The 24,841-nt window shown below is 51.8% G+C and overlaps 9 protein-coding genes across 9 annotated transcripts; 6 read left to right on the top strand and 3 right to left on the bottom strand.

Annotated features, from left to right (window-relative positions):
* Nucleotides 1-461: 461 nt before the first annotated feature.
* MTR4 (ATP-dependent RNA helicase mtr4) lies at nt 462-3,784 on the bottom strand (the record flags this gene model as incomplete). Its single annotated transcript, XM_049356956.1, has 4 exons — nt 462-642; nt 693-1,255; nt 1,303-3,045; nt 3,092-3,784. The coding sequence occupies 4 exons, from the start codon at nt 3,782-3,784 to the stop codon at nt 462-464; spliced, it is 3,180 nt and encodes a 1,059-aa protein (XP_049208803.1).
* Nucleotides 3,785-4,078: 294 nt separating this feature from the next.
* Nucleotides 4,079-4,424, top strand: J4E79_008098 (uncharacterized protein; the record flags this gene model as incomplete). Its single annotated transcript, XM_049356957.1, has 3 exons — nt 4,079-4,256; nt 4,304-4,336; nt 4,399-4,424. 3 exons carry the CDS (start codon nt 4,079-4,081, stop codon nt 4,422-4,424), a joined length of 237 nt encoding a protein of 78 aa, XP_049208804.1.
* A 484-nt stretch (nt 4,425-4,908) lies between these two features.
* On the top strand, nt 4,909-9,165 carry J4E79_008099 (uncharacterized protein; the record flags this gene model as incomplete). Its single annotated transcript, XM_049356958.1, has 7 exons — nt 4,909-6,034; nt 6,229-6,767; nt 6,819-6,972; nt 7,024-7,366; nt 7,415-7,656; nt 7,703-7,836; nt 7,885-9,165. The coding sequence occupies 7 exons, from the start codon at nt 4,909-4,911 to the stop codon at nt 9,163-9,165; spliced, it is 3,819 nt and encodes a 1,272-aa protein (XP_049208805.1).
* A 428-nt stretch (nt 9,166-9,593) lies between these two features.
* On the bottom strand, nt 9,594-10,403 carry J4E79_008100 (uncharacterized protein; the record flags this gene model as incomplete). Its single annotated transcript, XM_049356959.1, has 1 exon — nt 9,594-10,403. The coding sequence occupies one exon, from the start codon at nt 10,401-10,403 to the stop codon at nt 9,594-9,596; it is 810 nt and encodes a 269-aa protein (XP_049208806.1).
* A 1,045-nt stretch (nt 10,404-11,448) lies between these two features.
* On the top strand, nt 11,449-12,312 carry J4E79_008101 (uncharacterized protein; the record flags this gene model as incomplete). The annotated part of the gene is given in 2 exon segments (XM_049356960.1): nt 11,449-11,859; nt 11,875-12,312. 2 exon segments carry the CDS (start codon nt 11,449-11,451, stop codon nt 12,310-12,312), a joined length of 849 nt encoding a protein of 282 aa, XP_049208807.1.
* An 844-nt stretch (nt 12,313-13,156) lies between these two features.
* J4E79_008102 (uncharacterized protein) lies at nt 13,157-14,237 on the top strand (the record flags this gene model as incomplete). Its single annotated transcript, XM_049356961.1, has 3 exons — nt 13,157-13,280; nt 13,334-14,155; nt 14,218-14,237. 3 exons carry the CDS (start codon nt 13,157-13,159, stop codon nt 14,235-14,237), a joined length of 966 nt encoding a protein of 321 aa, XP_049208808.1.
* Nucleotides 14,238-14,648: 411 nt separating this feature from the next.
* J4E79_008103 (uncharacterized protein) lies at nt 14,649-15,947 on the top strand (the record flags this gene model as incomplete). The annotated part of the gene is made up of 2 exons (XM_049356962.1): nt 14,649-14,742; nt 14,803-15,947. The coding sequence occupies 2 exons, from the start codon at nt 14,649-14,651 to the stop codon at nt 15,945-15,947; spliced, it is 1,239 nt and encodes a 412-aa protein (XP_049208809.1).
* A 3,877-nt stretch (nt 15,948-19,824) lies between these two features.
* On the bottom strand, nt 19,825-21,162 carry J4E79_008104 (uncharacterized protein; the record flags this gene model as incomplete). The annotated part of the gene is made up of 1 exon (XM_049356963.1): nt 19,825-21,162. One exon carries the CDS (start codon nt 21,160-21,162, stop codon nt 19,825-19,827), a length of 1,338 nt encoding a protein of 445 aa, XP_049208810.1.
* A 1,105-nt stretch (nt 21,163-22,267) lies between these two features.
* Nucleotides 22,268-24,622, top strand: J4E79_008105 (uncharacterized protein; the record flags this gene model as incomplete). The annotated part of the gene is made up of 1 exon (XM_049356964.1): nt 22,268-24,622. The coding sequence occupies one exon, from the start codon at nt 22,268-22,270 to the stop codon at nt 24,620-24,622; it is 2,355 nt and encodes a 784-aa protein (XP_049208811.1).
* Between the last annotated feature and the right edge of the window lie 219 nt (nt 24,623-24,841).

The following is a 24,841-nucleotide window of genomic DNA, read 5'->3' on the forward strand; positions in this document are numbered from 1 at the left end:
GCGTTTAGTGGTGGAGATCTTTTGTACTCTTTTTGCATAATGATAGCGATTCCAAGCGATTCTTCATACATTGAGAATATATTAAACTTTCTTAGCATTTTCTCACGCATAACTGTTCATTGATACATCATAGTCACGTTGGCAGAAAGTGACTGTACTGTATGTGTGAACATATCACCATGCATATCTGGAGCAATGTACGTGGGGGATCCTCAGTCATGGTGCAAGCCCACAACATCAGATCTAGTGAATTTCTATCCAGGATGCATTCACGCCGTGTCCCTTGAGGTGCACAGCGTCGAAAGCTCCTTGCGTGCGTCCGAGACAATGGCATGTCCGGTGGCGTTTTTGATTCAACCGCATAAAGGAGAACGCCATGTGAGTGCCATACTTACCTGCTGAACGATGATGCTACCAAATACTCCCACCAAGACCATAATATACAAGACATGCTTCACGCATTACAGGTACAGCGACTGAGCTGCGACCAGATCCCTGCGGACGAGTTCAAGTGCTGCCGTGAACTTTTGCTCAAGTTCCTCGCTTCCCATGACCTTGGAGGCCTGGGCCATTTGTCGAAGTAACTCTTCTAATCGTCTGAACAGACGAATTAGACTTCCCTCGTACACGTCTGTCATTTTGCTGTCTAGTGTTAGTTGTCGTCAAATGCGACAGAAACAAAGCGGACATACCAAATCTGTGCGAATGTCGCACCCTTTGACCAGGCGTAGACGACCTCCATCAGCTCATACTTGAACGACTTGAGGTACTCTTCCTCGTTGACTGTCAGCTTGCTCTCTTGAGACATCTTCGCGATAACCCTAGCTTGCTGCTGGATCTCGCGGTATGGCTTGGCAAGCTCTTCTTTGAGCGCTGGTACTTCTTGCGTCTTCTCCTCGAATATGAAACAACTAAGACAAGCGACGCACTGCTCTGGCGTCAGCTCATTAAAGAAACGGTTAAAGAGCAGCTCGCTAAGCACGAGCTCATCACCGGTGCTGATCTCGCAAGCGACACGGGCCTTGAGCTGCACGACGTCGGCTTCGTCGATGAAGCCGAGGCGCCGCAGCACACGTTTCCTGCTCTTCAATTCGTCTAATTGAATGACCGACAGAGCGTTCGCAATCTCTTTCCTGATACTCTTGATCTTCTCACCAATCGCAATCTTCTGCGCGTACTGGCTGTACAATTCGGGTAGCCTAGGCGAGTTGTGAAGAGGGTTCGAGAGAAGACGGGACTCTAGCACTTCGATTTTCTGCAAAACGTTAGATAAGAATGCGAAATCTTGATAGTGAAGCTTACCCTTAGCAGCCTCTTGAAGCTGTCATCCTTGATGTTCATGTTCTCAATGGGATCCAAAATAGCAATTCCATCAGGGAAGCGCTTCTTGACCTCGTTCAATGCCTTGCGAACGTTATTCCGTTGCTCTGTCGACTTGAGCTCGTTGGGGAGGAAGACTCGGAGATGACCAATTGATTCGATGCAGTTCAGAACCACAGGGACAACCTCCATCTTGCCCTTGTCCCCTGTCGCAGGTGGGCGCACACCAGGCGGTAGCCCGTCATTTGCCGCTGGTACGAACTTGGTGTCGCTGCTGACCGGTAGTAGAACGTCGACAATGTAGGATTCTTGAGGTGGAAGAACTTCGCCCTTGTTAGCCTTGCGAGCAGTGTACGCTACCACAGCACCCCAGCCAAAGTCATAGTCCTTGAACTTGATCTTGACTAAGCGGCCACCCTGCAGGAACTGCAAGCAGTAGTTCGGCTGCATGATCACGTCACGCATGTCCTTGGTATGGGTGTCCAATTGCTGTCGCAGGTTGTAGTAGTCTTTGATGGCTAGCTCATCGACGACGTTAGTGTTCGCCTTTTCTTCTTCAAGCTTCGCAAGTTGCTTCTCCAGATTGGAGACACCTGCCGTGCTCTGGAACTGGAAGAAACACCTCTCCAGCATGAATTCGGGGGAGATGCCTTCCACTCGCATGAGGTTGAGAATCATGTTGTATCCCAAATGGAAAGCTGAGTTGAGGTTATCCTGTTGACCGCGGACAATCTCCTTAGCCACAGCAGGCTCCATCTGCTCGCCAATCATCATGATGACAATACCACGGTCATCAAGACCACGACGTCCAGCTCGACCAGACATCTGGATGAACTCAGAAGGCGTGACCCATCGCTGCGATACTCCGTCAAACTTGCGCACACTGGTGAACACGACTGTCTTGGCCGGCATGTTCAATCCGATGGAGAAGGTTTCGGTCGCGAAGAGAACCTTGATCAGCCCTTCCTGGAACAAGATTTCGATGGTCTCCTTCAAGATAGGCAGAAGACCGGAGTGATGAACACCGATGCCTCTCCGGAGAAGGGGGAGAATGTGCTGAATTTGGGGTAGTTGTCGGTCCTCCTCTGACAACATCTCGATGGCGCTGTTGAAGACCTTGGTCACCATGGCCTTTTCGGAATCGTCGTTGAACGCGAGCGAGCTCATGGAGAGCGCGTAGTTCTCGCATTCCCTTTTGCTAAAACTGAAGACGATGACCGGATTGTAGCTCTTGACCATGATCATCTTGACAATCTTGTAGATATCCGTCTGGTCCTTGTTTCCGCCCGTGTTGGTCTTCTTGTCCTTGCCCTTGCCTTTGCGCTTCGCCATGAAGTCCTTGGCCTCGCTTCCGCCCTTGTCCGCAATGGAAGACATGGCTTTCTGGAAGTTCTCTTCGCGGAACACACCCTTTTCATCTACCACCAAATGTATACCGTCGGCACCAGCGGGGAAGAAATAGTGTTGTAGCGGCGTCGGACGGAAATCGGTGTAGACGACGTGGCACGGCTGGCTATGGGTTTTGGTGATCCATTCGGCGAACTGCATGGCGTTGGGAATGGTGGCGGAGAGGAAGACGTAGCGGACCTTGTCTGGCAGAAGAATGATAGTCTCTTCCCAGACGACACCTCTTGACTTGTCGCGCAGGTAGTGAACTTCGTCGAACACGACCCAAGCTACTTCGCGCATAATCTCGGAACCTCTGTACAGCATAGAGCGCAGAATCTGGATATGTTAGTCTTCATCATCCTCCAAAGCGTTGCGTACATACCTCCGTCGTCATGACCAGACAGGTTGCAGTGGGGTTGATGGTGACATCACCAGTCATCAGACCGACGTCGCCAAACTCTGCCATGAACTCTCGGTACTTCTGGTTGCTAAGCGCCTTGATGGGACTGGTGTAGATGACTCGCTGGTTGTTCTTGAGACATTGCGCGATGGCGTATTCTGCCACAACTGTCTTTCCGGCAGAGGTATGCGCTGACACCAGAACACTTTCGTTTCGCTGTATCGAGGCGATGGAGACCTGCTGGAAGGGATCCAGGGTAAAAGGCCACTCGCGCGCGGGCTCTGCGGGGGCCTTGTGCTCAGAGATGGGGACGTAGTCGTAGTCCGGAGGGAGCGCGACTTGATGGCGGACTTGATGCGAAAGCACCACTGCCTGACCCTCTTGCGACTGCGCTTGAAGACCCGCTGCGGCAGCCATTTCGCGCGTCTGCTCTGTCTCGAAATCGTCGGTAACTATAGGCTCGGGCTCATCGCGCTTCTGCTTCTTCTTCAGAGCCTGCGCGCTACTGCTTTCGTTCGGGGCTTCAGATGACTCTGCAGGCGCATCCGCCATGGCAGTGTCAGCGACGGGTTCAGGCGACTTGACGGTGCCATTCGCCTGGCGCTTCTTGTTCTTCCGGGGCGCCGTGTCCGTGGACGGGCCGCCCTCAAAGACGTCGAACATGTCGTCGTCCATGGTGGGTGGTTGGTTTCACTCTGTGCGCGGTTGAGTGCGTTTGTTTCGTGGGGTTGCGTGGTGGACCAGACAGGCAGTTTTGACCTGTCGCGAAAGATTATCGAAGGCGAGCGCAACGGCGATCGAGAAACTTTGATGGGCCTTACTAAGCGGGTCATTGCCAAGACATGGCAGCCGTGGAAGCTGCAACTCATCGAACCACCGCGACCAGAACTCCACAACCTCTCCACTCTACAACACAGACAAGGTACGCCCCAACTCGACGCCAATTGCAACACCAGCTGACTTCCGAAGATGCTCGCCCGTGCTACCTTCCGCGCCGCCTCGGCCCCAACTCTCGTCGCCCGCCGCGGCTTCCAGTCCACCCGCGCCCAGTTCGCCAGCCCATACCACTATCCCGAGGGCCCGCGCAGCAACTTGCCATTTGACCCACTGAAGAAGGGCTTCGCCTTCAAGTACTGGGGATTCATGGGTACGCACTGGCGCGTCGCAATCGCTGGGTAGTGCTAACATTCGCAGCCACCGGATTCTCCCTGCCATTCCTCCTTGCTGGTGAGGCGCCCGACTCACTGATATCTACTATGAGAACACATCTAACAAAATCCCTACAACAGTCTGGCAGACAAAGAAGAACAAATAGATGCAGTCATTCGGAACGTGGGCACGATACTGGACTATGGGAAGGGCACGGGATTTGTAGAATATCGGAGGGTCGCTCGGAGACCTGTATAGACATCACAGCATCAATTTCATTGTCTGTCTTCCACCATGATCCAATGCATGCAGATTGCAAGTCCTAATGATACTTATTGTATACCTCGGTGGGCAAGAGCCGTCTCTTCAACTTCGAAATGAGTTACTGCAATATTATTCTGCCATGAACCAGCACTGTTGAGGAGTACCATTTTCTGCCCAAACAGGAACCAGGGGATGGACGGTGGGCGAACGTGGTTCAATTGCAACACCTTGATGACGATGAGATGCGTTGCGTTACCCTTCGGTAGAAGCTCGGCGCTAGCATCACCAAAAATTCGGAAGCGCGATTCTGCCAACGGGGCTAGTGACCAGTCATTCGAGCAACAGGACGCAACATTGCCACGAACACAGTCCATGATTCTTCGGCAATGCGAAACCTCAAGATTGTAGCAAGATCGCTCCTGCGATTTTCCGGAGACGAGCCACTACCGTTAACGGCGACTGCATGGGACGCCGCATCAAATGCGCTGGTATGCGCCTTCGGCCCTTCGGAATCACGTGCGACCATCGAACTCAAGAGACTGCATCATACTCGCAACGGTGTCGAGGAAAAGCTTGAAAGCATCGCATCGTGGGATGCGCCATGCCCGCTGCCCTCGCTTACCCATGACTCAATCTTGAGCCTGCACCATTTCGCCGACACTTCGACATCATGTTTGATTCTGGCCGGAGGAGACATCGTGCTCGTGCGAGAGGACCCATCATCTACAGAAGAGCTAGTTGAGATCGTGGGCTCAGTCGATGCCGGTATCTCTGCTGCGGCGTGGTCACCAGATGAAGAACTTCTCGCCATCACCACACAGGCGGACACTTTACTATTGATGAGCCGCGATATCGAAAACATTGCGAGTATCAATCTCACCCCCGAAGATGTCAACGTCTCCAGTCATGTCTCTGTGGGTTGGGGAAAGAAAGAGACACAGTTCAAGGGCAAACGAGCCAGAGCACTGCAAGATCCAACAGTGCCAGAAAGTATCGACGAGGGTGTACTGAGCCCATTCGACGATCGCTCTGTCACGATAAGCTGGAGAGGTGACGGCGCATGGTTTGCAGTAAGCAAGGTCGAGGAAGAACGCCGTCGCATGATCCGCGTCTACTCCCGGGAAGGACAGCTGGACAGTGTGAGCGAGCCCGTGGACGGCCTTGAAGGAGCTCTCAGTTGGCGACCATCAGGTAATCTGATTGCGAGTACCCGTCGCACCGAAGATAAGATTGAAGTGGTGTTCTTCGAGCGCAATGGTCTTCGCCACGGCCAATTCGATCTTCGATTTACCCCGGAAGAGCTTGCAGCCCTCTCGATTCCGTTAACACTCAAGTGGAATAGCGATTCCAACGTGTTAGCTGTATCATATCCTGGCAAAGTACAACTTTGGACGATGAGTAATTACCACTACTATCTCAAGCAAGAACTTCGATTTCCGGACGCTGGTCCTCGAACAGTCATATGTAGCTGGCATGCTGAGCGTCCGCTTGTAGTAGCTTTGTCAACTCCAGGTAAGTTGGCCCTCGTCAACGCAAGGTTAATATAACTAAGTTCAGTTCAGATGCGCTTCAAGTGCTTGAGTACGCGTCCACAATTTCGGCCGGCTCAGTCGCCCCGCCGAACGATTTTGGCATGGTCGCATCAATAGATGGATGTGAGTGATGCACTTTATATGCGTGATTTTTTCGATACTAATTACTGCAAGTATCCCTGAAACTCACACCACTTCGCATCGCGAATGTGCCACCTCCCATGTCACTTCACACTCTGGGTCTCGACTCAAAACCAATGGACGTAGCGCTTTCAAAATCTGGCAATCGCTTGGCAGTGCTCTCCGACAGCGACCTTGCTGTGTATGCTCTCGATCTCAACAAGCGGCCTATACCCAAGCCTAGTCTCCTCTGGCGCAGTGATGCGATAAGTCATGGCTCACCACGCCACGTCACGTTCTTTGGTGAGGATCAGATCTTCGTACTAGCAGACAGCTGGGACGAAGAGGAAAGCTCGCTCTGGCAGTCCGAAGGCGATGTGCTACTACCCCAAGGACACATAATGGAGACCGAGAACGTGTCCCTACTTTTGTCCAACGTTCATCAAGAAACGCCGTACATCGAGTTTCAAAATGGTGCCCTCCATCAGGTCGTTGTAGATGAGCTGAGATCGGATTGTGCTCCCCTGACGCCTTTCGTGCATAGGTTTCCTTCATTTGCGCTCGAGGTTCAAGTGATCGATGTTGAAGGCCAGGTACGCAAACATACTCCCCGCGACGTCGTATCAGCTAGCTAACATGGCCAGACATTGGCATTTGGATTAACAAAGAGTGGAGTACTATACGCTAACGAGCGCATTCTGGTCCGCAACTGCACGTCTTTCGTGATTACCACTGCGCATCTCATTTTCACGACGACACAACATTTACTCAAGTTTGTGCATCTTGCAAGTGCAGATGGTAAGTCCAACTTGCATCATGAGACTAGACGCATGTACTGACATGTACTAGAACTCGAGGTACCCGCAGACGAGCCACAAAAGGATGAGAGATGCAGGAGCATCGAAAGAGGAGCAAAGATCGTTACTGTGATGCCTACGACATACTCAGTCGTGTTGCAGATGCCAAGAGGTAATCTTGAGACGATCTATCCGCGAGCGCTTGTGCTTGCTGCCATCCGTCGCAACATTGAGGCAGAGCGTTACGATGAAGCCTTCTTTGCTTGTCGTAATCAGCGCGTCGATCTCAACATACTTCATGACCACGATCCGGAGCGGTTCATGGCGAGCCTGGAGAAGATTATTTCACAGATCAAAAAGATCGAACATATTGACTTGCTCCTGGCGCAGCTCCGGTAAGCGATTAACCATGCATCTTAGAACATGGTTGCTAACTATTCAAGTAACGAGGACGTGTCGGAGACCATGTACAAGGAAACGTTGAAGACGAAAGATCTGGCTACGAAGCCAAAGCTCTCCCTAGACCAAGTCGAGAACAAAGTAAACCGGATATGCGACGCTTTCCTGGCCGTGTTAGAGAAGTCTCAGTATAAAGACGCGCACCTGCAAAACATCATCACAGCCCATGTTTCCAAGACACCACCAGCTCTGGAAACAGGTCTTGCTATGATAGGTCGCCTACAAGGTAAGTCTTATACATTTGCGTTTTCCGCATTTCTAACATGTCACAGCATCTAGCGATCCCCTCACTGAGAAGGCTGCCGAACACATATGCTTCCTTGCAGACGTCAACCAACTATACGACACATCTTTGGGACTGTACAACCTTGACCTCGCCCTGCTCATCGCTCAACAGTCACAAAAGGTATGCTGATCGAATACATGGGTCTCATTAGTAGCTGACCCTCAATAGGATCCGCGAGAGTATCTGCCACACTTGCAATCTCTACAAGATCTGTCCGAAACTCGTCGCAAGTTCAAGATTGACGACCAGCTCGGAAGAAGAGCGAAAGCGCTCATGCATCTCAAGGATCTTCAGGCCTACGATGAGGTACAAGACTATGTGCAAAAGCATGATCTCTACCCTGAAGCCTTGAGCATGTACCAATACGACAGCACCCGTCTGAAGGAAATCATGAGGTTGTACGCAGACTTCTTGAGTACTAACAACAAGAACAAAGAAGCTGCATTGGCGTACGAATACCTCAACGATCATGCCTCCGCTTGGCCATGCTACCGTTCAGCCAACCTCTGGCGTGAGGCTTTGTCGTCTGCTATTCTCGCCGACGTAAGCGCGGATGAACTCTCAAGCATTGCGACAGATCTTGCAGAAGGTCTCACAGAATCCAAAGACTACCTGTCAGCTTCATCAATAACACTCGACTACCTCTCCGACCTTGCGTCCGCGGCACGTCTCTTATGCCGAGGCTGCCATTTCGCCGAAGCAATTCGCATCGTCACACTCCGACGCGAGCCCAGCCTCATCACCGAAGTCATCGACCCCGGCCTCGTCGAGCGCAGCGCAGACATGACAGAGTTCCTCGCCGACATGAAGGGTCAACTGCAAGCACAAGTACCTCGACTCAAGGAACTCAGGGCCAAGAAAGCAGAGGATCCGCTGGCATTCTACGAAGGCATGATCGACGGTCCTGCCGATGCCAACATTCCCGACAATATTTCTCTGGCGCCCACAGATACAACGAGTGGTGGCACGTTCATGACCAGGTACACAAACCAGACTGGTACCGTGAACACAACAACTACGCGCAAGACAAGCAAGAACAAGCGGAGAGAAGAGAGGAAGCGTGCGCGCGGTAAGAAGGGTACAGTATACGAAGAAGAGTATCTTACCAACTCCATCGAACGCCTCATAGAGCGCATCAACAGCATGCAAGAAGAAATCCAACGTCTTGTTGAGGGTTTAGTCAGACGGGGTATGAGAGAGCGTGCTGATGCTGTGTCCAACGCTGTCAACGAGGTCATGGAACGGTGTCAAGATGCTATCAAGGAGATGTATCCACCTGTGGCTGCAGGGAGCTCGGAAGGTATCAATGGGGCACCGATTGGAGTTGAGGGCGAGGCGATGAAGCCTACGGGCGGGGATGCGACTTTATGGGATAGCTTGCAGGAGGTTGGAAAGAAGAGGGAGGCGCCTGTCGTGAAGATGTTTGAGAGGCTTAGCCTTTTGGGATAGGCAGGCTGTGGTCTTTCAAAGTAGACATGCTTGAGACTCCTGAAGCTACAATTCTATGTGTCTCAGAAGATGCTACTTGGACGGTGTTGCGCGGGTGTCATTACCCCTGATAGTGAATCCATGGCGGATGGATGACATAACTAGCGTCTGTTGTGCATCTCCGGCAGTCGCGTCATTACTCCTCGAATGCATGCTCACACCAAATACGCGTCAACACCACGCGTATCAAAGCCTGCTTCGCGATTTTTTGCCCAGGCGCAACCATGCGAGCCGAATGTGCAGCTGGAAACCACGCTTTTGTTCATTTATGCTATACTGACGTTTGCAAACCCGTAATCGATCTGCCATGATACGACCTCCCGTGCCCGGTACGAACGCGCCGACGCCCTGCCAGACCATGATCGTCCGCCCTATCTGAAGCCGTGCATCTAGCTCTCCAAATCACAGACCTTAACACCTTGCTCCGCGCAAGCGACTTGGAAATCGAACAGCGCCTTCGCACCGCCCTCGTCCTCCTCCGCAATCTCAGTCTCCACGAGAATCTTCCACTGCTCGCGGCCAGAATGCTTGCCTATCGTAGCCACCAGTCGCTGCAGGCTGCGTACTATACCTTTCGCGAGCTTGTCGTGGTCTGGCTCGTGGGTGTCGGAATGGAAGAACAACCAGTCGAGATATTCTCCATACCGCCTATCTAGCTGAGACTTCTCGTTGAAAGGGAGCATTTGCTGGAAGAAGCTGCCGAGGTTCAGGTGTACCGATTTCGAAGCGACGTGGTCCTTGTCTTGCTCCTTGCACAGCAGTGTTACGATGCATACCAGACGATCGATAAAGGCGTACGGATTGCCATATTCCAGGAGTTCTTCAGAGAGATGGATCTTGATGATACGAAACTGGTTGGCTGTCTTCCAGATTGCGCTCTTGCATGTAGTGGGCTTCCTGTAGCCGATCACCTTGCGGAGAGTACGCGGGCGGGGGACGGTGGTGTAGTACTTGCTTATACTGCCCTCTGTATTGAGGAAGAGAGTGGTTTTGGCGAAGACGACCCACATCGCCTCCGTCCTGATTGCTTTGGAGATCTGGAGGATATTAAAACGACCTGCTCCAGATTTAGCCTTGGCGCCATGCTTGGGACATAGCTCGAGCATCCGCTTGGTTGTTCCAGGGTGGCAGCACTCCTTGACTACGACAGGCTCGTCGATATCGAATGCGAGGCCATATATGTCTTGTCGTAACTCCATGGGGATCCTATCGAGGGCTCCGAAGCCACCTTGCTCCTGCCCATCTGATGCGCTCGAAATGGCTTGGCATTTCTTGGGAGAAGCGTAGGCGTTGTACCCAGGGATCGGGCTTGGAGATCTTGATAGTGTGGTCAGCTCCGAGATGTCCGTCAGTGCTGGCGATGCAGCTCGGTGTCTATCGGAACAGTCAGTTTCCATGCTTTCGGTCATGTTTTCCCTGGTGCCTGCAAAAGAGGTTCGCGGCGATGAGGTTGTGGTAGGGAAAGAGAAGGTAGGCAGCAGCAAGTAAAAGAGGAACGGGAAGACATGTGGTGCAGGGTCGATGTTCTGGTATTCTGCCTTCACCGCGACAGGAGAACGTTGCTTTTTCAGGTGATCGAAAGCTGGTCACAAGATCGCGGTTCACCCAGGATTTTTATGCTCGTGGCAATGCTTCAGTCCACGGGCTCGATGCGATTGGTTATCAAAATGGTAGCCGTAGCCAGAAGGACACGATGTAAGTACGTAGTTTCACTGTTATTGTCATCCTGTTATATCTCAGCCGCCTTCTCCAAATTATAATCGCCGCTCTTTGCAAGGTCTCCTTCTCAGACCAAGTAGCCTTGTTTGATCGCTCATTTTCCACGTTGTCTCGTCGACGTCATCAACGCGTCCCCGTCCGTTTGCCAGGCAACCATCTGGTAACACCGCGCTAGTCGCAAACGCTCTTGTTGTTCTGATCTCCAGTGCTGCGTATTCATTTTTTTCGATCAGTCACACCCGCTACGAGACCAGTAAGTACTAATTTCCCTAACAAGTTAATGAATCGAGCGTTCTTTCATTTGCGATACTTTTCAGTCAGGCGTTTCAAATCTTGGTTTGTGACAGCGAACGCCAGAACTTGTTCTGTAGCGCAGTGGGAGTCGATTTTTACGAATTTATTCTGTGCTAACGTAGAACAAATCTCTTACGATCAGGCTATGGTTTACTCAAATGCATACTATAGAAACCAGCCTCTTCGTAATGCGCGCACACAAGCTGACACTCATCAAGATCGACGATCAAGATGGCGAAACTCTCCGATAACACCACTTCAGTCATGCACGCTCAAACACAGAGTCCGCTGTTCCAGCTGCCCGGAGAAATCCGCAACAGGATCTACTACTACGCACTTGACATGTGCTTCATACATTCTTCACGCCGATCGGCACAAAGCACCTCCGCGCCCGGTTCCATCAATCTACAAGGACATCTGGAGCAACACCAATCTTCTACGACCCTCTTGCTCGCCTGCAAAGCAATATGCCAAGAGGCCGAATCTCTATTCGCAGAACTCACTCCCGCAGAGGTTGATCTCCAGGTCACAAAGCGACTCAGCCGAACTGCAAAACGCACACTAAACTCGTTCATGCGGGTCGTCATACAGTACCCAGTCGAGAACGAGAGAAGGAAGCGAGAAGGCAGAAGCTCGGCCAAAGTGACCACCAGACAGTTAGGTTGGGAGCTGTTCAAAGCTCTCAAGCTATATACACGCGAATCGGCAAATCTTTGCCAAAACCGAGATATGCGTCGAGAGGCTACAGTCCATTATGGATTGCGCTGGCCAAGTCGCTTCCAGTTCGCCGGGGCCATCAAGAGAATGGCCAAGGACAGGTATACGTACTGGGCAGTCGAAATCCAGTACGAGTACTACGACACTGGAGATGTTTCAGAACTTCGAGAACTACGCTACATTGCTTGGGCGAGAGATGAGGTGGAGAAACTGGGCAAGCGGATTCGGTTCTTCGTCACGATCTTTCATGGTGGCCCTGCCAAGAGAACTTTCCCTCTGCTAGAGGCTGTTCTTGGCTATCGAGGCATTGGGGAGGGTGAGATGCTGGATTCTGTGTTGGTGGGTGAGAACTGGTGGTCTGTGGAGTTGAGCCTCTGAGTTCGAGGCAGGAGGATACGTGGTCAGAACACCTTGACCAGGTTGCATGTATGATGAAGATGTATGTACCAAGTGCTCGGTTTGGACGTGTGATATGAGATAGGTGAACTACATGTATGCGGCAAACGCACTGCTCAGGTATCCTGGGGCCGTCGAATCATGATTGTAGTCCATACAGGTACTTGACAAGTTCTGCTGACGTGACGGTAGTGTTACGTATCCAGCTAATCATGCTAAGCTAGGCGCAGGACGAGAACTTATCTCGTGAAAGATTGGAACTGGTCTATGCTCCTTTTGGCGCGTTTGGAGAAGATGACTGAGCAAGATACTTACTGGGAAAGGATAGTGAAGGAGCTGATAAGGGGTCAGTGCATAGTAAAGTCACAAGACGAGCCTACCACACACAGATCAAATAGCCTTGCAGTTGGCTTATAGTGAGTATTGTTCATGGATCAATAACGGTATAAACTCATCTGTAAAGGATAAAAAGTCCCCGTCAAAGTCGTCAGGTGGCCGTTAGCCCCTGTGTCAATCACGAGGTCTTCCCTCGCCCCTCTCCTTTGGTAGATCGTCTCCTCTGTATTATATATTCCTCCTTTACTACATTTGACTCTTTCCTTTTCCCGTATCCTTCCTGTCATATCTTTGTACTGTGTAGATTATACTCCCATATCCTAGACTTCGTCTCCCGTATACCTCACCTCAACCGATTGAACGGCTAGAAGCGATGAAGTTCCTCTACTCCAGCTTATTTGCAGCGTTCGCGTTGGCTACTGGTGCCCTGGCTCTTCCAGGTGCATCAAATTCGGCCTCCTCCTCGCCTCAAGTCCAAGTCAACTTGGAAATGGCGGGCAACACCAATGTCAAGATATCGATCAAGAACATCGGATTCGAGCCTTTGCGTCTAGTCAAAGTTGATGGTCTTCTAAGCGACTTGGCCGTCGACAAGGTCACTGTCGTAAAAGATGGTAGGTCGCTTCCGATGCACGGCGGAGCAGATACTAATGCATTCATTGTACAGGCAACAAGCTACCTTTCTACGGTATCCATGTTGACATCGACCTCACTGCGCTGGAGGACTCTTCATTCCAGGTTTTGTCACCCTCGGAGACGGTCGACAAGCACTTCGATATCGCCCATGTTTACGATCTTGGCGCTGGCGGTATGATCGATTTGGTGTCTCAAGGCACCTTCCTCTATGCGACCTCTGGATCACTGGCTGTAGAGACCATCTACTTCATCTCGAACACTCTTACCGTCAACATCGATGGATCTGAAGCAGCCGCGACCCGTCAGACTTGGCTCTCGAGCGTATGGAATGCGGAATTCAACCTCCAAGGCGGATGCACCCACGAACAGTACGACATTCTAGACCAAAGTCGCAGTCTGTGCTCAGATCGCGCCTATTCCGCATGGCAGAACTCGCTTTCCGACGCTGGCAATCACACGAGGATCATGGAGTTCTTCAAGGACGACACTGAGCAGATTCGCAAGAAGCTCAACGACGGCTTTCTCGCCATGGGATCTGAATGTCGGAACATGAACGAGGGTCGTGTCAAGATCTTTTGCAACAACCTCGATGGCTGTGAACCGGGTGTATTGGGCATGACTGTGTGGGCTGGCGAGGAACTTCACGTCAGGTTCTGCCCATTTTGGTTCGATGCGTGGTACCAGATCGATCATCCAGAATGTCATGAAGGCGACAAGACCAAGACGATGACGCATGAGCTCTCTCATGCATTGTTCAGCGTCGGAGATGTCAAATACGGATATGACAACTTTATCACGCTCAACTCCACGGATAACCTCAACAACGCGGACACTTATGCATTCTTTGCTAAAGGTAAGCTATCTCACGGAAGCCTTCTCTATAAATTCTGAACCAACCGCTAACATCATACAAAGCTTCCCACAACAATTGTTGAGTTTGGAAGATCTTCACATTCGCGGCTTGTTGGAAAAAGAGTAGGATGTGATGATACAAATGGGGTTACGGGAAGTCCAGCCGTATGAGCGTTTACTAGTGATATCCGCACGGCGGTGTGAGAATTGGTATTATAGGGTCTCTACGTAGCCTAAACCCATGACAAGGATCTTAGACCTTAATCTTACCTAGCGCCTCGACGTCGGTGAATGCATTGACCAGGGCAAAGTACACCCCGCTTTCTGTCTTGATCACCTACCATTGCGGAGACTCTGAATATCACGAGCTGCAAATATCTCGTGCTTGCGGGTCTGTACCTCGCCACACACAAGATTGGCGAGTCAACAAGTCTTTCGGTATAACCCTCGCCATTACTGCAACTACAACATTTCGCAACCGGACGTATCCCGCCATGGAGCTACTCGATCTTCCAACCGAAATCTTCGAATGCGTCATGGCGCACTACGTCAATGGGGAAGGCATCCGACGAGCCTGGCTTCGTCGTAGTGTGTGCAGTAATCGATCATGTCACCACTCATGACGGACAGCATTGCTAACGACTGCAGGAACTTTCAACGACCACATCAAAACAAAGGTGCTTGCCAAGCAGCCTGCCTCAGCCTATTGGAACCTGGGTAAGCGCGAGTCGGCGTTTTTGCGAAACATACTCAGACCCTTCCTCGAGCACCGAGTGGTCGCATTGTACGGCGCCAATCACGTTCTCCCCACGCACATCAACAAGATTGTCGACGTTCTCGTTAACGTCAGCGGTGATACCTCGCCTGAAAAGCGCTCTGTTTGGGTCCGCGGTGTAATCGGCGCTCTGATTAAAACCCCGAATATCTGCAAGCTCGCCTATAACCCGAGTAACAAAAGCAGGAGCAGGGTAATGTCGTCGTCGGGGCGTCAAGAGGCTCTGAGTGTCGCGGTCATCATGGGCAAAAGGGACACTGTCTGCGCACTTACTACCGAGCAGGGTGCCATGTGGACAAAGTGCTCGACAGGATCTGAGCTGGTTTGTGCGCTAGACTTGGCCGTGCAAAATGATGACCTCGATCTTGTTGAGGTCCTACTATCTCATACCCAGCGATCAACTGTGAGCGAGGTCATGAAAGTACAAACCGTCGCGGTCGTAAGAGGCATTACGCATGCTGTTCGCAGCAATGAGCCCATCGCCCTGGCTTTACTCGAATGGTACATCTCGAATGCCAAGCACAAGGAGATACGTCACCTAGGGGACTGGTTCGAAGAAGCCTGCGCATCTGAATTGATGAGCTTCCTAGGTAGGCTGATCGCACTGTCCACGCCAACTATGCGAAAAGAATTCAGAAAGAGGTTCCTCACGATAGCCGAACCGTGTTCCAACGTATATAGCAGGCGCCATCGTTTCCATCCTCAGCTCTTCCGTGTTCTGGTATCCTTCTTGTTGGATGCCGGTTTGTTTGACCGCAGCAACATGAACTCATCCGAATGGACAGAGCGCGCTCATTTCCACGGTTTGATTAACACTGCGGTACGGAGAGGAGACTTGAATGCACTTGAGCGCGTCATGGCGGCCAGCGCAAATTCTGATCGCCTACGCCCCGATGCCAAGGGTCTGTCAACTTCTCTGCGCCACGCTACTCAACAATGCCGTTTCGATATCTGCAAGTTGTTGATAGATCACGGCGCGAATCCTGATCTCAATCTTGGTACTCAACACCCGAAATAGATCCGTCTTTCGAAATTCGGTAAGTTTCGCTTTTCTTCGCTCAGAGCAGTTCATTCTCAGGAGATGGCGTACCTGAATCGATTATTTCGTGTCACCTTGACGTTCCATGCTTACCAGTAGTAATGCAGCGAAGAGACTTATACATTCATGTGGTGGATACGGGTAAAATGGCTGTGGAGAAGTCGGCTGCGGGTAAACGAAGGAACGATGGACATGTGCCCAGGTGTGGCCAGATTCGCAGGGTCCAGGAACGAGGCCTTTGCCTACTACGTGGTAACCTGGGTAGATGACGGAAAAGAATTGAAATGATTAATGAGCCATCCGAGCTCCTGCACGCTTCTAGTTGAATGCGCTAATGATGGTGTTGGGCGCGCTGAGAAGTGAGGTTTGTCGGTTGGTGTGGCTTCGGGGGGAAAGCCCGCCATGGAGCCGTCGCGACCGAAGCTAACCTGAATGGTGTCGAACACGTGATAATCTTGAACATCGGGTCATGTGAAGGCTACGCAGTGTGCGCTTTCGCGATGTATCCGACCCTTGGTTTGTGTCCAAGACACTGAAGTCGTATTCTAAAGGTATGTTGGCATCCTTGGGTGCAATTTTGGACGGGTTGTGGGCCGATGCGCTGTTGTGGAATTGAGCTAATGGGACGCCTAACCTGGGCTTTCCCTGCCACCCTGCGTCAGCTGCTCCTTCTTAGTCACTCTGACTGCAACCTCACTTCAGGAACGCAACCTGAGCAGGCTGCTGTTCAAAACACAACGTATGGGGAGGAAACCAGCAGAGTGCAGAAGTCATGCCGGCAAGTATCCTTGTTCATTCATCATCTATCCAATATCGGAACGCCGTGTCTCTGGTATATCGCCCTTCACTTTCCCGCCTTCACAGATCCCAACCATAACTTCTTCGACACTGTTGAACCAACCGAATTGGTTCGATCAGCAGCCACCGTCATTAGGGTCAGACCTACAATCCCACGGCGTTAGCTCTCGTCCTCATCGCACAGTTTGCGACATGTACACAGCAGCCACTTACTTGAAAAACCAGTCAGCGACCGTCTGAGTGCCGCCCAATGGACAGTTGTTGATATTTTCTTTAAGTCGCCTTTTGCAGTCTTCTACAGCCAAGGTATGTCCTCCGCTGCTACCCTTCCATCCCACCTCGTAGTTCATCTTGATGCCATTGCACCTGGCCGGGGCGCACGCTGTCTTCGTTTGGCGATAGTTGAAATATCCCGCGAGGGTTAATGATTTACACAGGTCGTCAGCAGCATCAAGGAACGAATTCTTGTTGCAGTCGTTGAGGTAGGGCTTGCCGCTGCCATAGCAGCCGGCCATGGTGCTGGTGGCCGAAGCCAAAGCGATGAGAGGAATAGAGAGCTTCATCGTGGAGAGTTTGATGAGAAGAGAGGCAAATTCGAGTGTGGTGGTGTTGTTGTTGTTGTTATTGACTTGATGAGGATAAAGAGAGATGGAACAAAGAAGAAAAGCTGCTGGCTTTATACGTCAGGCGCCTGACTCCGACTGGAACGTGCTGTTTCTACCTGTCTTTCACTCGGATTGCGCGCATATCGACCGTCGCAAGAGCGAGGCTGGAATCCTGCCTGGTCGTGATCCTACACGGGAAGATGTAGATTGCGGGAAGTATGAGCCAATCTGCGTACGGGCAACTCTTGTGAAGGATTGCGCTAATCGTGGGCGTACGAGAGAACTGGGACTGTAGGATTGGAAAAAGACTTGTTCTCCGATGAATGTTTCTCAGCCAAGTATCGGGCGTAAGATAGTTCAATACACCAAGGTGTAGCTGCGGGCCAAATTACGCCCTGGTGGAGTAGCCTCCACCCAGAATCCTTTCCAATCCGCTATAACCGGATCTTAAATGTGTAAACACGAGAGACCTGCTTAATGCGGGAAGAACCGACGCTACGAGAGGCTGAAGAGCAAGGATGTGAATAAACGAGCCGGGTTTTACCAGTATAGGCTATATCTCCACGAGGCGGACCTGCAGATTTTTGCACCAACCTGATGGCCAGGTAGCATTCTACCAATTGTATTCTGGACCCTGGAGGTTACATTAGCGCAATTTCTGCCTGAATGGGAGGACATTGAGTGTCGCGTAGCTGTCAACACCGTTCAGACTTACGCCGATTTACCGGTCCCGCGGCTTGAACACCTCCACCAAGTTTGATATATGTAATGCTCGGCGCATCGGTTTAGTGGAGCACATGGGCTATGCACATGAATATCGTTATGAAGAGATGTCTTCATATCAGTAATCGCAAAGCGGTTCTCAGCGCAGGACGCCTGAAGCTACGATCATGCGCTTTTTGCATCTAGTCGTAGTCGAGAAATCCGCTCAGAACTTCCAAGCCGCTCATAGCGCGACATTCGACTTGGGGATAGCGCGTGAGCTCCTGTGGGCTTGGTCTAACACATTGACAATGATCTTCTCTGAGTCGCTTTGTGCCTGCATCTCAGGGGCCATTGAGACTTTGCTTTTACTCCTGGTATCCTCGTGGTGGTCTTCCAAAAGGGTTGGGTGCCTCTGAATGGATTATTGGGATGGTTGCCTGGTCCTTCGTGAACAAATCACGGCGTCGGTAAGAAGAAACTCTTCATCGGTGGTTGATGGGTGACCAAGTCTGCAGCATCGTGACCTAGAGAAATGCGGTGACCACTTCCTCCTCTTACTGTACTCTTTTCCATTTCCTAACATCCTCATGGGTGGGTAAAGCAGGCCTGGGGGAGCGACAGAGGACCACCCTCACTTCACTGTCGGAACACAGATACCTTGCCCTACCCTGAGATTCCCACAATCCACACCCTGATTCCCTCTTAAGCCCAGCAAACCATCAACACTCAACCCATTCGCCTCCGCAATCGCCCAACACGTATCACCCCTCTCAACCCGCACCTGGCGCTCCCCATCCCCACAGCCAGCAACAACCGTATCAGCCCCATCACTCCTATTCACGAGCTTAAACACTAAGAACAGAAATACCAGCACCAGCAGCGCAAACGGCAACATCATACGCACAGCGCTTCTATTGCCTTCTTCTATCATCTCATCCTGCTCGCGTCGTTGCTCGTCGGACGGAGGCTGCGAGTGTTCGCCCGTGGCGCGTAGCTCGCCGTAGCGATTGCCCGGTTCGGATTCGTAGATGCGGCCGGATGCGTCGCGGAAGGTGTAGGTTTGGGTGTCGGCGTCGTAACCTATGCGCTCGAAGCCGGAGGGGAGGCGCTCGGCGTCCTGGGGGTTGTGTTAGTGGTCTGGTTTGGCAGGGGGTGTACAAGGGAGGTTACGCTGTCCATGTCTGTCCAGCGACCCATCTTGAGAGGGCTGGGCTAGGTAGGGTAAGTTGTGAGGGTAAGTAAGATGCTGATTGCGATGTGCCAGGGAGGTTGGTGGTTCTCTGGAGAGTTACGAATGCGCGGCTATGATGTCGCTGATTGTCGAATTACTATATGAATTCAAGTATCATAGAAGCTGATCGTTCGCAAGCCAGTTGCGCAGGAAGCGAAGTTGGACGCAGGAGGGTACGTCGTACGCTGTGACGCGTGGCGGCGGCGCGGAAGAGACATGACGACGCGGGATGTGGGGCCTTTCCGTGGCGTCCACGGGTGGATCTACAGCGTGCATCGGGCTGGGCTAATGGGCGGTCATGACTGCTTCGCACACATCGCAGCCAACTCACGGTATATAATGTCAGTGCAAGCTCACAGGACCACTTATGGCATGATGTTTATCTGGAGCAGACTTTCTGCTGTATTCTACATGCACCTTTTGAACTGTATAGCAAAAGGCGGATGCTACGGCGAGTCGCATGCTCATAGGGTGACGAACGCGCACACCCACTAGTGTATACCATCAACCTTAACCTTCACTTACATCTTTCTTGCTCATCCCAGATGTCCTGAAGCAGTCTTGCCGTCTTCACACTGTGGTTCGCAGCCATATTCCAAATGCCATTGCGCTCAGAGCTTCTCTTCGGCACCACAGCACCATAAGCCAGCAATAGCACCACCATATCGATATGTCCTCCCTTGAGTGCATACCACAGCACTGGCGTAGATGAGACGTAGTTTTCCTTCCCTGGTTTGATCTGTACACCACTGCGGATGAGCAGTCTGGTAGCCACAAGCCAGCCATTCTCCACCGCCACTGTAAGACCCTGCCATAGTTCGTTAGAGCCGATATAACCCTTTTCATGATTACGAATTGCGCATCTCAAGGTGGGATCAGCTTGGAGCAGGTACTGAATGATGTACGCGTGGCCGTATCGACAGGCTGAGTGGAAGGGCGTTGGCTCCAGTCGGCGTATGTAATTGATTGCATCCTCGGGATAGTAACTGAATCGTAGTACGTCCATTTCACCATTTCGAACTGCCCAGTCGATCCAGCCTCGCTTTGCTTCCCTGATCAATCTTCCAGAGTAGCAATACTTCAGGTACCAGGACATGAGTGTAGGAAGTATAGTAGTACGTTGCTCGAACATGCACGCGTTGATCGCGTTGTGCAGTTGTTTGCGCTTGTAGAAGCGTTTTTCCATACGCTCATAAACGAAAGAAGCGGAGTAAAGATGCCCATTGACCGCGGCGGCGGTAAGCGGCGTGCCGTACAGCTCGCTACATAGACCTACGTCGCATACCTTGCCAACAAGGAAACGAAGGGCAGGTTCACTATTGACAGCAGCGGCAGCAGCGAGCATTCCCACTGTATCTGCGCGTCCCATATTCTTCCTGACCTTGACCGAGTCATCGAATGGTCCCTGGCAGAGATATGCGAGAATGTCGTCTACCGAGAGTGCCGCTGACATGGCGTTACAGAGGGCCAGGCGGTAGCGTTCGCGCTGCGCTTGCGATTGATAATATGAGAATTCCATGAGAAAATTGACCGTGGCTTCCATGTGATCAAGAATGTACGTCGAGCGGCAGCGGGTGGGGCCCATCTTGGAGAGGACAGTGTACATATTTGGTGCGAGTAGACGCTGCTTGCGGTCGTCACTGAAGCTGCAGTAGAAACTTGCGGAGTATCGACCAAACATATCGTCGTGTATGGCGACCGCAAAGGCTTTGCAGACATATCGTGCGCGAACTGCCACAGCCCATCCGCGGCCATTGTACAGGTAATCATGCAGGTAGTTGTGTATGATAGCAGCGAAAATTTCTGCTGGGAGATCAAGTAAGTTCATGATGTGTCCGGAAGGTGAAGAGCTCATGGTGCAAGGCTTTGCGACTGAGTTGTACTCATCGTTGCGCTGCCAAGCAATTTGCGCGTTTGCAATCCACGGGTATCAAGTCGCGTAGTCATCTGACTCCAAGTGCAGCATTGACGCGCTGTTGCTGCGAACAGCTTTCAATCTTTGATCTTGCACTCGAAAAGATGTCCACAGAGATGCCATGTGGACTGGTATCTCAAGTAGTATCGCCAGAGCGACTATGTCTTCCAAGTGAACTACCAGAGGGTCTTCATGGTAGCGAGACCCACAACCAGATATTAGTACAGAAATCTCCGAATCAACAGGTTCCTATTGAAGAAGTCAATTGCCTACATTGCAAAAATGGCGTCAGTTGAGGCATAATAGAACTGATAGTAATAGCTCCAAGGAATGCCTCAAGCTTTTGTTGCTGCATGCCCAGGTAGTACAAGAACGCTAAGCGTTCGGGGATAAGGGAGGTGACAAACGGTCTGCGTTGGCGAGGCTATCCGTCTCGGCATGATCCCTGCATCGTGAGGCGTCGTGTGCAGTCTAGATTGGGAGCCTGCACGTTCTGATGGCAGAGTGGATGTCAGGAGGCGCGGCGCTCTGTGATTGATGTCAACGATCAGCGGCGTCTGTATTGATGATGATGACCGTGCGGGGAAAAGCCGACGTTGGCGGCTTCCTAGTCGTCGCCTCGCGCTTTCCAATTCCCAGACCGTGTCAGGGATGCTACGATAACGCGTGGTAGGCGCACCTTCCCACCTAAGTTTCATCATTTACATCCCATGACATACAGACTCTATGAAGGACGCGTTTGATGATTGCATCTTTCAGCCACCTTCTAGACTCGTCGCGCGCAAACAAGAACCTGAGAAAGCCGTAGCGCGCCACTGAGGCTGTGCGCGCCGTCCACGTGTAGCAGCCAATCTGGCTGATCGACGTCATTCGCTCGACTTCCGGTATCCACCTGCATACTAAGCACGTACCAAGCCGGGTCAAGCTTGCCGAGCATTGATAAGGAAGGCGGTGGCCGCGCCTCACTTACTTGGCCACACTTCTACCACCGCCCCAAGTACATCTTTGTACTCAACCACCCCCAAACTCTACAACACCAAAACCGATGGGAGAACCCGACGACCCCTCTATACGCAGCTTCAAGTCTAAGGCAGCATCTGCACTTGGCTTGGGACGCAAGAAAGACACGCAGACCGACGTCCTTCCGACCCACAACCCCCACACGACCGCCCATCCTGGCCTAGATGGCAGCAACCCGTCGCGTAGTGCACATGGCACGAGCGACCACAGCGAGAAGCCCGTTGCCAGCGATAATAGCTCCACAGACATCGACAATGGCAGCGTCAATACCGCGCCCGATGGAACGACGCCTCCCGCCATAGGATCCGAGAAGCGTCCGTTCTACTCGCTCGTGCGTGTCAAGAACGGCAGCCTCCGATTCATGTCCCACACCAAGAATGCCATCACACACAGCTGGATCAACCTCCTGCTCGTCTTCGTGCCTCTTGGCATTGTAGTCAAGCTCGTGCACCTGAAGCCCGAAATTGTCTTCTCCATGAACGCCATCGCCATCATTCCGCTGGCTGGCCTGCTCGCGCACGCGACCGAAGTTGTCGCTGCCCGTGTTGGAGATGCGCTCGGTGCACTGCTTAACGTATCCTTTGGAAACGCTGTCGAGTTGATTCTCTTCATCATCTTGCTCGCCTCTGACCAGATCGAGGTCGTGCAAGCGTCTCTACTTGGATCCATTCTTGCCAACCTGCTGCTCATTTTGGGCATGGCATTCTTACTCGGTGGTTTGAAGTACCAAGAGCAGGTCTACAACAATACCGTCACTCAGATGAGCGGTGTTATGCTGGCCCTCGCCGTAATGAGTCTTCTGCTACCCACTGCCTTCCACGCTGCTTTCGAGAACAACGCTATCGCCGACCACGAGACATTGTCTGTCAGTCGTGGAACCAGCGTCATCCTCCTCCTAGTTTACGGCCTGTACCTAGTCTTCCAGCTCAAGAGTCATCGTTATCTCTACGCTAGCACTCCCCAACATATCATTGACGAAGAGTCACACCCCGGTGTCCTTGCCGGTGCTTTTGACTCGTCCAGCTCCGACTCTTCATCCAGCTCCAGCAGTAGCGACAGCGACAGCTCCTCCAAGAACTCTGATGGCACCATGAAGAAGAAGGCCAAGCGTATGGTGAAGCGGCTTCGCCGCAAGTCCAGCGCTAGCTCCAAAGACGCAGATGCGCTCTCGGCCCTCAATTCGCCAGAGGGTGAGCTACACCAGAGTCCTTTCGACTCGGAGAGAACCAACAGCGTCGCCACTGCCAACAACGCAGCTCCTATTACTTCTCGTCGACACTCATTCGACGTCATGAGTGGTGACGAGGCTGATAACGATCAATACGTCCCAGTCGTTCGTGACTTTGAAGCCGCTTCGCAAACTTCGCGCTCGGTGACGAAGAAGGAAAAGCGTAGGCACAAGAAGAGCAAGAAGGACCGCCGTGATCGCAACAAGGTCGACACCATTCCCGAAAAGGAGGTCGTGCGGAATGAGCCCACGCCCAAGGTTACCTTCGCTGAGGAAGTACAGAACGACAGTGCCGCTACTATGAATTCGAATCCTCGCAGATACAACCGGCCTGCTCTTCCTTCGCTACTCTCCAACAATGTCTTCTCGAATCCTCAGAACCTCGCTCCACTGGGCGGTCCCGCGCCCAATATTCGTATGGCAGCACCTCGCGACAACACAGCTCTGCGTGCACCCCTTCGTCGATCCAAGTCCCTCCCGGATCAAATCGGCCGCGCCGACTCTACCGGCAACGCAGTGAAACATCCTGCTGTCTCTCCACAGGCCGCCATGGCCCTCAACGAGGATGACGAAGACGATGAAGCACCTGACATGTCCATCAAAGCTGCTATCTTCATGCTTCTGATTAGCACTGGTCTCGTTGCTGTCTGCGCCGACTTCATGAGTGAAGCCATCGAGCCCATGGTTGAGAGTTCTGGTATCAGCCAAGCGTTTATCGGTCTTATCATTCTTCCTATCGTTGGTAACGCTGCAGAGCATGTCACTGCAGTCACTGTCGCGATGAAGAACAAAATGGATCTTTCTATCGGTATTGCTGTCGGCTCTTCCATCCAGATCGCCATCTTCATCACACCTGTTATTGTTATCCTCGGTTGGATCATGGGCAAGGAGATGACACTGTACTTCAACATCTTCGAGACTGTTGCACTATTCGTCACAGTCCTGGTGGTGAACTTCTTGGTACTGGATGGTCGCAGTAACTATCTGGAGGGTAGTTTACTGATCGCTGCCTATATCATCATCGCGCTGGCCAGTTTCTTCTACCCTGACGGCTGTGAGGCCAGTGCCATTGGTGGTAACGAGGACCGCTGCAACAACGGCGAGGTTGCTCGGTTGGCGCAGGGCATGGTTAAAAGGATGATTGGCATGTAGGGCCAACATCGATAGTCAAGAACCTTGAAGCCTGAGTAATATCAGATTTCAGCATGAGTTCTTGGTCTTTGCTATTGCTTTGCGATCATACGGTTGAGTGGCATGGTGTGATGTCCGCTCCCGTACAGAGACTTTCCAGCGTGTCTCATTTCTTTCTATTACGATAGCATACAGTCCTTACAGACACCTAATAGCTCATCACCTCAGAGGTCCTCAAAT

Source organism: Alternaria viburni (assembly GCF_023758015.1).
Source record: "Alternaria viburni strain BMP 2772 chromosome Unknown scaffold_18, whole genome shotgun sequence".
In the NCBI taxonomy this organism is placed as follows: Eukaryota; Fungi; Ascomycota; class Dothideomycetes; order Pleosporales; family Pleosporaceae; genus Alternaria; species Alternaria viburni.